Consider the following 14,605-nt stretch of genomic DNA (forward strand, 5'->3'; position numbering starts at 1 on the left):
TTAGGGCATGTATGTGCACCACATGTTTACCCATGCTTATTTCAGGGGTGTAAAAGGGGTGTCCTTTGGACACCCCTGCACCCTTGAAATTATTCTCAATTTGTGATTAGCAAATTGCGAACCGCAAATTGAGAATAATTTCACATTCATTCCTATGGGCCTCCTGGTCCATAGAAATGAATGGGAAATAATTCCTTAATTGCAATTAGCAATTTGCTAATCGCAATTAAGGAATTTTAAGAAATCGCTAAAAAAAAGGGAATTTCTACATACATACAATTTTGCGATTTCTAAATAGCGATTCCTTAAAAATCGCTATTAAGAAATCGCAAAAGGGTATGTTGATACATATGGCCCTAAATCCCTAAAAAGTGCGCACTTTTTTTACCATTGTATAGGAGAAGGCTTTGCTCTAAAGATTATTGCCAGAATCAGATGAGAAGAGACAGCTGCAGGAGCTGGGAGCAGCCATGCTGGGACTCATGTCCTTGACTGAAGTACGCACCTGCCCTTCTGTGGCAGAACCCTCATAACAAACAGCCAAACTTGCTGTTTCTAAAGGTATGCTCTGCGATCCATTGCAAATGCTCGACAGTCAGGGATACGCTCTAGCGGTTTTGTCTACTAAGTTAGTGAAGGGGTTATAAATAGCATTAGGCTCTAGGGGCATCATTTATGAGGGATTGCGTCAGTTTTACGCTTCTGATGCGTCACTTTTTGTGACGCATCGGAAGCGTAAAACATGCCTTCTGTTGCGCACTATTTACAAAGTGACGCATGTAAGCAGATGCGTCACTTTGTAAACCCTTGCGCTACAATATACCTGCGTCAGGTATAATGTATGCAGGGGGGAGTTCCTCCGCAAAAAGCCTTGTGGAAGTGATGCAGTGAAATCTATGAGATTTCACTGCGTCACTTCTAGGATGCTGTTGCGTCAATATCTTACGCCTGCCTCACAGCAGGCGTAAGACTGATGCAGGCCCTTTCACATGATACTTGCCCCATGTGAAAGGACGCATTGCTGGAGTTGTGTCACTTTTGTGACACACTCCAGCAATGCGTCACTTTCGCGCCATACAGATACGTCAGAAATACTGACGTATCTGTAACTCCTTGCGACATGATGCGTCATACAATAAATATGACGCATCAGGTATGTCACAAGGAGTGCGCACTGAGAAGTGATGGTAAGTTTTTTCAAAAATTACATTAGAGAATTAAATCCAGATGTATTTTTGTAAACTATTGTGTAATTCAATTTTGTGGTATTCAAATCTGTGAATGTGTGTTTTATTATGTAATTGAGGAGAGGTCCTCCAGATCTAACAGGGAGTATTTAGTTGGTTGATCAATTTCAGTCTTGACACTGTCCTCGCCCCTCGGATGTGGACCTCTAAGTGGGTCATTTATAGATGGAAAAGAGTTAGTTTCAAAGAACACTGGTCCAATTGTGCTTGAGCAGCCATCACTGCAGATCTATAGCAGCCTCCTCTGAAACTTTGCCAATGACATGCCAGGTTCCCTTGGCGCTAGGCCCGCTGAGACCTCAAGATCTCACTGCAGAGCCTGCATATGCCAGCTGAGATGGTCGATAAGCAGACTGCATGAGGCCAATAGTAAAATAAAATTCAGAGCCACCCTCACTGAGATCCAGGATCAGGGCGGAAACATCAAGAACATACCCCCCAATATCCTGGTCTCGCTGATCTGGAGGGAAGGCACGGTAATGCACCATTTCCAGGGTGGCTCAGATGAAAGAGATCTTTCATAGCAAACCAGAATGATATCAGGAGGTTCGCTGTCGTCTGGAGGTGGTTCATGACTGACTGTGGCAAGCCCACCTTCAACAGCCAGTCGTTGAGGTCAGTGAAAACTGGTACACACAACCTCCAAAGGTATGCTGCAACCACCTCTTCAAATGGCTGCCACAACAGACAAACGATCATGCAAGCACTCGACACCAGCAGACCTAACTACAGCAAAACACTCTACACCGGAATCTCCAAACAGCTCATGCACAGACTCCAGACCATTGAAAACACTGCTGCAAGACTCACCCCCTACCTCCCACGATGCACCCACATCTCAACTCACTTTAGGGAGCTCAACTGGCAATTCACAAAGGAAGCCAATTCAAACTCCTCACTCGCACATAAAAAAAACTTTGCACAACACCGGACCAGCATACCTGAATAGCTGTATACACTTCCATCAGCTAGCCAGACTGCCACGCTCAGCCTCATTCTTACTTGCACACACCCCTGCATTTACAAAAACAAAGGAGGAGGATATGCTTTCACCTACAATGCACACAAAACTTGGAACAAACTCTTTCAATACATCAGAGCCTCCTCCTCACTTCTTGAGTTCCGTAAGAAGCAGAAGACCTGGCCTCTCACCTTTCTGCTGAAGTGTGTGGATACCCTCACAGGTGATTACCACTCCTTCAAATCGACATAACATAAATTCCATTACCTTTGTCAACACCAAAGGGGCACTGCTGAGGATGAAAGGAAGCACAGCAAGCTAAAAATGCTTGGGTGTGCACCTTGAAGTGCAAGTTGCACCAAGGGCCTGCAAGATGGGAATATGGAAATAGGCGTTCCGGAGGTTTTGTGCTACCGTCCAGTATTCTGGATCTAGGACATATAAAACCTGGGCCAGCATGAACATTATGAATGTGTCCTTCCGCAGGCAAAAATTGAGACAGAAGTTGTATTTTTAAGATAAGACGAAGGTCTCCGTCCGCAGATTACATCCACACATGGTGTTGGAGCATCATGCTAGTTTTGACTACTCTGCCTAAACAATAAGTCATGTCTAAGCCTCACTGTATCACATTCTTGGCCATGTGTTCTGATTGAACGTAGACACCTCTGGCCTCATTTATGAGGCTGTGCGTCACTTTTACGCCGCCGGTGCGTCACTTTTTGTGACGCACCAGTGGCGTAAAAAATGCGCCTTGGTGCGCTATATTTACAAAGAGACGAATCTAGGTAGATGCGTCACTTTGTAAACCCCTGCGCCACATTATACCTGCGCCAGGTATAATGTATGCAAGGGGGGCGTATTGACGCAAGAAAGGGTCATGGAAGTGATGCAATGAAATCTATGAGATTTCACTGCACCACTTCTAGGACTCAAATGCGTCAAAATCTTACGCCTGTCTCACAGCGGGCGTAAGACTGATGCAGGCAGACACATTGCTGGAGTTGCGTCACTTTTGTGACACACTCCAGCAATGGGTCACTTTTGCGCCTACAGATAAGTCAGAAATACTGACGTATCTGTAACTCCTTGTGACATGATGTGTCATAAAGTAAATATGAAGCATCATTGGTGTCACAAGGAGGGAGTAATGAAAAGTGACGCATCGCTGTTTTCACGCAGCGATGCGTCACTTTTCATAAATGAGGCCCCTAGTCTGTTATCTCCTTGTAAGGACTAGTATGCCTTTCATTTCATTGACCCGAGCACATTAAAATAAAGGTGTGGCCTTCTCAATAGGAATGAAAGACACAGTCCTTTAATACAAGAACAAGGTTCCCAGGATGGGCACCAATGGGGAACGAGCGAGAAAAAACATTTTACTACAAAATACATTCGAAGATTCCCTCATATTACGACTTTGTTAGATTCAGATGTTAGCAGAGTCCTTTCAGTTAACATGACTTGACACATAGTATGTGACGCAGTCTTGGAAGCCAGGTTGCCCTTAATGAGTTATGTCCCGTTCATCGTGATTGTGTAAGCCCATGATTCTTTATTACAGCAAGGAAAATAACTGCGGCAGTGATCACGTGGTGTATTACGATGTCACATTCAAAATGGAAGAAAGCATGAACTTGGCTTTTGTTAGCATATGCTTGATTTCTAATACATTAAACACTATCATTTTAAAACAGATTCCACACTATCACTTGCCTTTGGTCTCTGAATCAACACCTGTGTGCCATGTCAAGCTTGGAAACAGTTCAAAATGTTTTAGCCTCAATATGGAGCCGACTATTCTGTAGTACACGTAAGACAACACAGGCAAGAACAACACTGCTCTTTAGCAGGTCGAAATACATGTAGTCAGAGCCCTGCTGCTTCAAGATGACGTTCGTGGTAAGCATCGTTGGCTGTTCGTGAGAACTCTTAGCTCTTCCCGTGGGATTCTTACACATGCAGAAGTCACCCCTACAGACCAGTTTACAATTCTGATGCAGCCATGGTTCTTATTTGGCACCCAATGGAACATGAAAACACACCTCTCCTGTATCTACTTTATACTTCACATGAGTTGGGTGGTGTGTTTTCACCACAGCTGCACCGTGCATCTTTCCCAATGCATACATATACTGACATCAGTGTAGAGTAGGGGAAGATAAGGAAGAAATATCCTATTTATTCAGTTGCTCACAAGCATGCCAGAAACGTTTAGCATGCTTGAAGCTTAATGTGGATACATGAAGATGCCTTCAGGCAGTCAGGGTTTGGACTAGAGAGCAACTGACCATGGAAAGGGAATGAGCAGACATAGCAGTCATACTAGCAGCAAACTAGTGCAAGACACAATGATAAAACAGGATATGAAGGGATATTTTGCAAGTATTTTTCAGGTTATTGATGCTAGACTCACACACACATTGCCTGTGATGTCACTCACTTGCTTAAGTCATGGATGCCCGTTAGAATGTTGTAGCATGTGAGCCATCAGTTACATCATGAATGCACACCTTGCCTTACACCTCACTGAAAAGAAGTTAGCAGCTTATTTACTTTCTGCTTTGGGGTTGAGGAAAGTCTTGACGGCTCTTCTGAATGAGATGTGGGTGAAATGGATCTGATCAGTATTTAAATATGTGTGTACTTTGTGGCAGTTATTCAGCGTAAACTGAGCCAATAGTCTCAGGGTCAAAGGCAAACATTCTGCCAATGAGTGATGGGAGAAGCAGCCAGTTCTTTAGGTACATTAAAGCAGGATTGGTTTGGCACTGACGGATACGTTGATGTCATGCCACATCTGTGGGCAAACATCAGCCTAAGGCTGGTGTTTGAATCAGAGGAAAGGGAAGCAAGTACAATATATAGGCAAGGTGGTTCCTAGCCACACTTTCCTGGGCATGTGGCTCATGAGAATACTCCAGACGGATCCTCAACCTGCCTAAAAGGATCCACATCATGCAGCACCTGAGAGACCTTCACCGGCTCCCCATCCAGAAAAGATGCCACTTCAAGCTTCTGACCCATGCCTACAAAGCCCTCCACGACCAATGACCGGCATACATGAACCACCACTGAAGCTCCACCAACCAACCACAAACCTCCACTCTGCTTCACCTCACCCTCGCACAGACATCATGCCTCTGCCGCACCAGAGGACGATCCTTCTCCCACCTTGCTAACAAATTCTGGAACGCCATTACAATCCACCTTCGAAAATCATCCTGGTTGACAGATTTCAGGACGGGACTCAAGGCTGTGGCTCTTTGACTGAGACCCAAAGCCCAACACCTGGATACCCTCACGGGTGATAAGCTACCCTGTACTAGTGCTGCTTAATTGATTGGTTGATGTGGCTGGGGGCTAATGGGGATAATATTTTACATGAAAAGAAGACCCTTATCTGCATTTAGTCATTCAGTCACTAAATATCAGGAGAAGGTGCTCAGTTGACATACATGTTTTAAAGAAGGAATCAAAACAACACACATTTTTTTATGGAGGACAAACATATTTGTATAATGTATGGATGTGAAAATATGCATATGGCTATCCTATGACTATCTTCTGTCATCATACTCAAGCATGTAATCCAGAGAGGACTTTTGCCCAGGGTTGCACAAAAAGCTCCATGCTGAATCTGCAAGTGGATGGTGCCGTATGGCTATTAAGTGATGCACCCACATATTAGATAACTTAGTCTAAGGTCTGTGGAAGGTGTTTAACACTCACCTACGGATCACTGAAATAATATCGACTACCAAAATATCGACTACCCAAAATATCGACGAGAAAATATCTACAACCAAAATATCGAGTTTGTATGTACAAACAGGTAAGTACAAAAATATCGAGTACAAAATATCGTTAACAAAAATATAGTTGTAAAAAATATCGACTTTAATAAAAACAATGTTTAATTACATTAATATAAAAAATTAATTACTAAAATATAATTAACAATACTTAAAATACCTTTTAATAATTAAATAATTAATGAAAGTAAAAAAATAATATTTTTTTAATCATATTTCTTAAAACATATATATATATAGTAACAAAATGTAATTAAATAATAGCCAATATTATTAACGTACAAATACAAAAGAGTAAAAATTACTATTCCCACTGCAAAGAGTGCAACAGTGGATATATGACATTACAACGCAACTTTTACAACGCACTACCATTACAACGTAAGTATTGGTAAGTATATAATAATTTTTTTTAATTTAAATTATTTAAAATTATTTAAATATAATTTAATTTAATTTCATTAAATTAAATGAATGTACATTTAATTTTACTTTATTTTTACACTGTACCCCTGTACCCCTGTACCCCAAAACTGACCCTGAACCCTAAAAAAATCCTTTACCCAAAAACCCAAAACTGACCCTGAACCCTAAAAATACCCCTTTACCCAAAAAACTAAAAACTGACCCTGAACACTAAAAATACCCCTTTACCCAAAAACTAAAAACTGACCCTGAACCCTAAAAATACCCCTTTACCCAAAAACCCAAAACTGACCCTGAACCCTAAAAATACCCCTTTACCCAAAAACTAAAAACTGACCCTGAACCCTAAAAATACCCCTTTACCCAAAAACTAAAAACTGACCCTGAACCCTTAAAATACCCCTTTACCCAAAAACTAAAAACTGACCCTGAACCCTAAAAATACCCCTTTACCCAAAAACTAAAAACTGACCCTCAACCCTAAAAATACCCCTTTACCCAAAAACTAAAAACTGACCCTGAACCCTTAAAATACCCCTTTACCCAAAAACTAAAAACTGACCCTGAACCCTAAAAATACCCCTTTACCCAAAAACTAAAAACTGACCCTGAACCCTTAAAATACCCCTTTACCCAAAAACTAAAAACTGACCCAGAACCCTAAAAATACCCCTTTACCCAAAAACTAAAAACTGACCCTGAACCCTAAAAATACCTCTTTACCCAAAAACTAAAAACTGACCCTGAACCCTAAAAATACCCCTTTACCCAAAAACTAAAAACTGACCCTGAACCCTAAAAATACCCCTTTAATTTAACATATTTAGCAATTAATCAATTAAATTAAATTAATTACCAATTACATTTTAATTAATTAACAAATATTATTTAATTACCAATTAATTAAATATTACTACCAATTAATACATTTACATATTTAATAAATAATAATTAAATTACTTCCCACCCTATTCCCCTATAAACCCACAACCCGCTACAGGAAATACATTATTTTAATTTACATAATTAGCAATTAATCAATTAAATTAAATTAATTACCAATTAAATTTTAAATAATTAACATATAATATTTAATTACCAATTAATTAATTATTACTACCAATTAATAAATTTACATATTTAATTAATTATAATTAAATTACTTCCCACCCTATTCCCCTATAAACCCACAACCCGCTACAGAATAAAATTACACAATAATTAAAAAAATATCATTAAATAAAAATAATTATAACATAAAATGACACTTTTCACACATATTATGACATAAAAACATTATAAATAATTACATATTATATAAAAAAAGATATTTTTTACTTTCGATATTACTTACAGTCGATATTACTTCACTTACCTTAAAAACGATATTTTGGCTGTCGATATTCTGTCCTGTCGATATTTTCTCCAAACGATATTTAAAACTCGATATTTTGTCCATTCGATATTGTGGAGTCGATATTATGTCTGTGCACCCTCACCTACAGATGTGCTTCTGCTCGACACCAGTGAAGAACCGTCCTGGCACAATCAAATACACTGAAGCAAGAAGTCACCCCTGGAGACTTCCACTTAATACTTTAACTAAGATTGGATTGGTGCAACTAAAAGCGGTAGGTATAAGCATCTAACTGCTCACACATCTAACCCCATTTTGTTGCATGAGTGTGAAACCTGGACTTTTGCACATGTGCATGTTCAGATACAGTGACACAAACATGTTTCATGAATTTCCATCTTTGGTGCATTTATGCATCCCTCAATTATAGAAGCAAAATTAATACCGCACGTCTGAAATTGTTTTCAGGGGTGAAGAGAAAATTATATTGTTTTATTGGTTTTTGTGTTGTATAACATCCAGGAAATAGATCATGCTCTTACACATTTTTATTTTTTTATTTCTTTAAAGATATATTGGCTTTCACAGCTTGCTATAAATCAGGCGTCCTAAGTGGTGATGGAGAAAGCGTTGTATCTCCTTCCAGGAATTTTCCTGTGCCCTGCTATGAGCTTCCAACTCCCCTCCCCACACCAACGGCTTGGGAAAATTGGATAAGTGGGATATTCTGCAAAGGGGGGACCCCGGAGGCTCAATTAGGTGTCCAGCACCTGGGTAGAACAGGAGGTGACCATTTGTCTTCCCGTTCTTTTTCATCCGCACCAGTGCCTCATCCGCATACAGTTTGCTGTTGTAGTTTCTGTCATCACCAGCCACGATGAAGAGTATGGGACCCAAGGCTCTCTCCACGGGGAGCAGACTGTCCTGATGCTCTGGTGCCCTTGGATCCACAAAAGCATCATGCACATCCACCGCCCCAGAATCAGTGATGTGAGTGAACTCCATCCTATAAGCAGGACCCTTAATGCAGAGGTCCCGGTAGCGTAGTGTCATGCCATTGATGTTGTTAGTACCATTGATGCAGATCGTGGCTCCCACCTGTTTTAGGAATGTCGCCATGGCCAAGGCAATCTCCGCTCCTTTACAGGTCGCCACCACTCCAACAGTGGGACCCAAGACCTGAAAACAAATTCATTTGTGATTAGGACATACCATTGTCTTTTTAGCTTTACTGCCAGAAACAAGTGGTTTATCATAAAATAATTGCCAGAATATGAGATTGAGCATCCTGATTTGAAGACATCAACTGAAAGGTGGAAGTCATGGATGAGGTGGCAAACTTAAGGAGCAGTGGTCATTTAACCACATGGAATAAAACACGCATAAAAGAGGATTTACAAAGAGCCTTTAGAAAAGACTTAGGGCCAGGTGTAGGTAATCTCAATTTACCTACTCTTAAATACCGAATCATACCGATTCGGTTTTTAAGAATAGGTAAATGGGATGTAGGTAATTTTTCTTTGACAATTACCGAATCGGTAAGTGTCGGTAATTACCGAATCGGTATTTACCGATTCGGTAATTGCCATTCATTCCTATGGGCATGGAGGCCCATAGGAATGAATGCCAATTACCGAATCGGTAAATACTGATTCGGTAAAAGGGGGAAACATTGAAGGGTGGCAGGGTGTCACTTTGACACCCTGTTGCACCCCTCAATTGTGTATGGGTGCACATGTTGCAGACATACAAGCCCTAAGGGCATGTATGTCTGCAACATGGCACTGTTGGAAAAGCCAAAAAATGCTTTTTCCAAGGTTTTCATTATTTACCACCAACTTGCAGTTGGTGGTAAATAACGAATCCTAAAATGCGAAAAGCACTAATTTGAGTGCTCCCTACATAGCAAAATCGGTAATTTACCGATTCGGTATTTTAAAGAATCGGTAATTTACCGATTCCTTAAAATACCGATTCGGTAAATTACCGAATCGGTAAAATGCCTACCTACATCTCATTTTCCAAATACCGGTTGGTAACGGCCGAAATTACCAAATTTTGTCTATTACCGACCCGTATTTGACTACCTACATCTGGCCCTTAGAGACATATATTGTGTCACGTCACAACTTCTCTTGTCTTCCAACATTGTTTTGTAATTCTTCACAGACAACACAAAAAATTATTTACAGACTTTTACCATAAGCATGACAACAACCCTAAGGGCCCGATTCCGATGTTGGATGGACCAGAGTCTGTCCGACATCGGTCAGGAACTGGAACCGAACGACCTCCTGTCACGGGTTCCAGCCCTGGAATTAGGAAGCGACAGAGTTCGGTCGCATGCCTATTCTTTTCATTGAAAGCTTGCATTCCAAATGGAATGCATGCTCTCATTGAAAAGAGCACAGTTGCAGTTTATCCCTGCACCCCATGGCAGGCAACAAGTGCAGAAATCAACAGGGGGGGCACCCTAGATGCCCCATAGGCCGCCATTCAGTGGCCTTGCACCCATGGCGGCCCTGCTGGGGGCCCCAAAGCTGTTTCCAAATGCCTTTCTGTGCTGGAGAGGCCAGCATAAAATGGCAGTGAGAAACTGCTGCCGTAATCCCTTGGCCGGAAAGAGCCAGCTGGGGGATTACTGCAGGGTTTTCAGATGGGCTCTCTGAGCCTGTCGGAAGCCATTCGGCAAACCGAATCAGATTCCCTTCGGACCGAGCCCGTTGAAATGGCTTGGTCAGAAGGGAATCCGAATAGCAGATTACGATGCGGTCGGGAGGTAATTGGGCCCTTAGTGTGATAAACACCACTCAGTTCTTTAAAAACATAAAATGTGTTTATTCTAGTACTTCCTCTTCCTGACCTACAACTCTCTATTAATTCAATAAGGCTCAAATCAGTCATTAGAATGTTGAATAAAAGCAATATAATTCTTAGTTCTGCTAGAAACTAAAATTATTACCTTTACATTTCATTTTTTTTACCAAAAATGCTCAAGGTATGGTGTAAATTGGATATGCAATAATAATGGGCACAGTACGTTTTTAGGCCATTCTTTTATAAATATATTAGTTTTGAATATCCAATCACCCAGATAAAGTTTTCATAAGATAATAAAATACAAACTAATAACAGATCCCAAAATTAACCATTTTTAGTTTCACCTAGGCTGTTTTTCATTCGAACTAGAGAGAGAAATTAGCTATTCCATTTACAGAAGAGTTGACGGTACTCTGCATTTACAGTAGCCTATCAGAATGTTTTTGGCACAAGATGTTGTGCATCTCTGATTGGTGGTATCCCTCCCCCAAAAGTGCAGGTCAGTGTTCATTGTGGCAGCCAGGATAGTGTCAGGCCCAATGACTTTAATCCAGTTAAATGTGATTTAATAGAAAAACGTTTTCATGGAATACCATAAGTGAGAAATCAATGTACTTATACTGTTTAATGGATATTTTTTTAGAATGAATGGCATTTACTATTATAGAGAAGTCAATTCATTGAATGTGCTTTTGGATGCTTATTTATTTTCTAAGGTGTAAATGCAATGGTTATGAGTCGTATTGATTTCAGTGATTTATGTATTTTACATTGTCAAACAATATATCTAGATACTTTTAATCTGCTGACCCCTCACGACCTCTAAACAACATCCATGATGCCTAAACTCGATACACCCTTTTTTATAAAAACTCTGTTTATTAAAGTTTTCTCACATACAGGACTACAATACAAGGACAGTTCAGACTCCGTAGCTTGTAACAAACATAACATAGCACCATCAGGACTGGTCAACAGATATTTGAGGGATCCATGCATCTGGTTAACATTTCACTCCATACTGCAAGGTCCTCCGTAAGTTTTTCATCTGTGCATTGATTTTAATATATCGGCAAGCGCCCACTCAATTAAGTCCTTTTTCCATTTAGTCACTTCTGGTGCATTGCGAGACACTCAATGGAGCCCAATTCTGCCTTTTGTCACCGCCCTTCCCTGGGCCAACCTATTCCAAGCAAATATATTTTTATGGAATTATCTAGGAAAATCCCAGTAAAATTTTTCAAAATCTCCATTACCTCCCTCCAAAATCTTTCCAGGTGCAGACAGATCTAGGTAAGGTGAAAAAAAAACATAAGGCACAATCAGCCCACATGGAGAAAAGGAGATGAACGACCCATAGATCTTGATTCTGGATATGAATCCCTAAGGTTTTCGGAGGAACTTACGCTCAAGGCTCTGGACCTTAACAGCCTTATGTAAGCAAGTGAACTGCCGCCCTGTACATGAAACAGATCGCCGACTAAGAACTGACAGTTGGTTGATCAGGGATTAAACAATATTATATATTTGTGGACAGATTCATAACTAAATTGATTACAAATATTCCAAATTAGATGTTGCTTCCCATACATATGTTTGTGAATGCTTTCTTTAAGGCCATACTCAAATGTGTTTGGAACATATTGTAAACAATATGCTGGTTTTTGCAGATATTGGATTTTAAAATGACTCATCATTAATTTAAACATGAACTTATTGTTGATCCTAAGACGTGGGAACATTTTGACTAGGTATTGTATTTGCTTCAAACTGATCTAATTCTTTCCCTTATCAGCATGATCTGAATTTTTCAAGAACCCTATATGTTTGAATAGATTGCCGGCGATTGTGTGATGGGTTACGAGAAAGGGAGCGGAGCGAGGCTCACGCCTCTGTTTAGCAGGTCCTGGACTCAGTGCTTGATTGACATTGTGGGCAACTACGTGGAAGTGCACCAGCCCTCTTTCCCGTACGGCCATACTTACCCGATACCATCATGATGGTGAGAGAGCAGTTAAAAACTTCATAAAGGGAACACATGGAATACGCTGTCTCACAAGGTGCATTATGGGACTTTGAGTGTGGCCTTCGAACGGGTTGTGTTCAGGAATAACTGGGACATTGCACTTTAAGAGGACACACCTTTGAGAAAAGCACAAAGCTGAAATGCGTCAGGTGCCTCTATCATGTGACCGCCTGAGCCAATAGTAATAAAAGCACCTTTTTCCAGGAACCTGGTTTTGGCGCACTCTGTGTTTGGATTGTTACTGCGGAAATCGCTGTCTTCCGCATTTGCCAAGACCGCCCTGCAGGGTTGGGGGCCCCCGACGACAGCATCTTTTCTTTGATGTTTGAATAGTACTAACAAAATGAACGTTCAATCACGATAACATCTCGTTTTTGGTGTCCGACTGCTATCTAAATGCTTGCCAGCACTAGTTCCTTTGTAGTATCTACCCTGACATTGTTTTTTTAAACATAAGTATGTCACACTATTTAAGCTCACATGAGTTTTATTCTCCCTTTTCCTTCACCTTTAAGGTACATCTGGTCTCTTAAGAATTCTTTGGTTTAAACACTCACCCCCTAGATTTAAATACTTCTCTTCTTTATTATTTCACACGTCCGGATGATGGCACTCTTTTTTCTTTTTTCCTTTTTAGGTTGAGGACCGTCGCACTGCGAAGCAGTGGGAGGAGTCCGAAGAGTTTCTGTTTTTAGGTTAGGGGGGCTTGAACCCGCCCCTCTCCTCCATTGGCTGGCTTCCTAAATGGAGGCCAGCCATTTGAGGAGAGGGGCATCACTCCATTCAAGCCCTGTCTCTTTCGGATTCGAGGGGGTGTTTTTTGCGTTCTTTCGCCCTGTGACGTCATCCGTCACTCAGAACGCAAAAAACACGCCCCCGAATCCGAAAATGACCGTGTGTTTCTCCGAGGCATTTCTGCCAAGCCTCGGAGAAACGTGGTTGTGTGGAGCGCTCCTCTCTAGTTTTTTGGTAGACACTTGGAGATTAAGTGATTTGTACAGAATCAAATATGTTGTGCAGACGCCAAGCTGGTTCCCCAGCTCCAAAGTCGCAAGCTCTGGCCATTGCGCCACATCCTCGTCTCTTCTGCCTTTCGCCTTGCCCATGCCCTTCCTTCCCCCATAGTCTCTCTCCTCTTCCCCCTCGCGTATCTCTCCCACTCCACGCGCTCGCCTTTCTCCGCAGCACGGCCCTCCCTCCCCCTGTTTATTCTCCCTGCTCCCCCTGGTTCCACCCTGCCCGGCCGCATCTGCCTCTTCTCAGCGCCGTAGACACTTGGAGATTAAGTGATTTGTCCAGAATCACATATGTTTTGCAGACGCCGAGCTGGTTCCCCAGCTCCAAAGTCGTGAGGTCTGGCCGTTGCGCCACATCCTCGTCTCTTCTGCCTTTTGACTCGCCCATGCCCTTCCTCCCTCATAGTTTCTCTCCTCTTCCCCCTCGCGTATCTCTCCCTCTCCACGCGCTCTCCTTTCTCCGTTGCATGGCCCTCCCTCCCCCTGTTTATTCTCCCTGCTCCCCCTGGTTCCACCCTGCCCGGCCGCATGTTATGTTATGTTATGTTACGGGTATTTATCGTGCGCACAGCTGCTCCAGCAAAGGAGCGTCCTGGCGCATGACAAGGTAGAACACAACACCGCTAACAACAGGAGCAAAAAGCAACTATGGGGCAGAGTTAAAATAAGAAGGTTTTGATAGCCTTACGGAACTGCAGAAGATCCTCCAACAAACGGATCTCAACCGGGAGAGAGTTCCAGATAAACGCAGCTCTCACTCGAAAGGAACGGCCACCGGCACGACAAAGCTTAAACCGGGGAACTACAGCGAGAGCCTGGCCCAAAGATCGGAGAGAGCGAGACGGAACATACAAAGATAAAAGATTGGTCAGGATCTGGGGGGCAGTGCCTTTCAGAATTTTGAAGGCCAAACATAAGACCTTAAACTGGATTCTCA

The 14,605-nt window shown here is 41.8% G+C and overlaps 2 protein-coding genes across 3 annotated transcripts in view; both read right to left on the reverse strand.

Annotated features, from left to right (window-relative positions):
• The window catches only part of LOC144804257 (acyl-coenzyme A amino acid N-acyltransferase 1-like), a 798,906-nt gene that overhangs the window by 638,884 nt on the left and 145,417 nt on the right, over window positions 1–14,605 (reverse strand). The gene's annotated exons all lie outside the window — the stretch shown is intronic.
• The window catches only part of LOC144804293 (bile acid-CoA:amino acid N-acyltransferase-like), a 308,023-nt gene that overhangs the window by 147,956 nt on the left and 145,462 nt on the right, over window positions 1–14,605 (reverse strand). The window contains exon 4 of one of the 2 annotated variants that reach the window (XM_078671907.1): window positions 8,268–8,985. The exons of the other annotated variant lie outside the window; for it this stretch is intronic. Within the exon in view, the coding sequence (XP_078528033.1) occupies window positions 8,389–8,985 (597 nt within the window). The 3' untranslated portion in view covers window positions 8,268–8,388. Of the gene's footprint in view, window positions 1–8,267; window positions 8,986–14,605 lie in introns of those variants that run through there. 2 annotated transcript variants of the gene reach the window in all.

This window comes from Lissotriton helveticus, chromosome 1_2, assembly GCF_964261635.1.
Source record: "Lissotriton helveticus chromosome 1_2, aLisHel1.1, whole genome shotgun sequence".
NCBI lineage: Eukaryota > Metazoa > Chordata > Amphibia > Caudata > Salamandridae > Lissotriton > Lissotriton helveticus.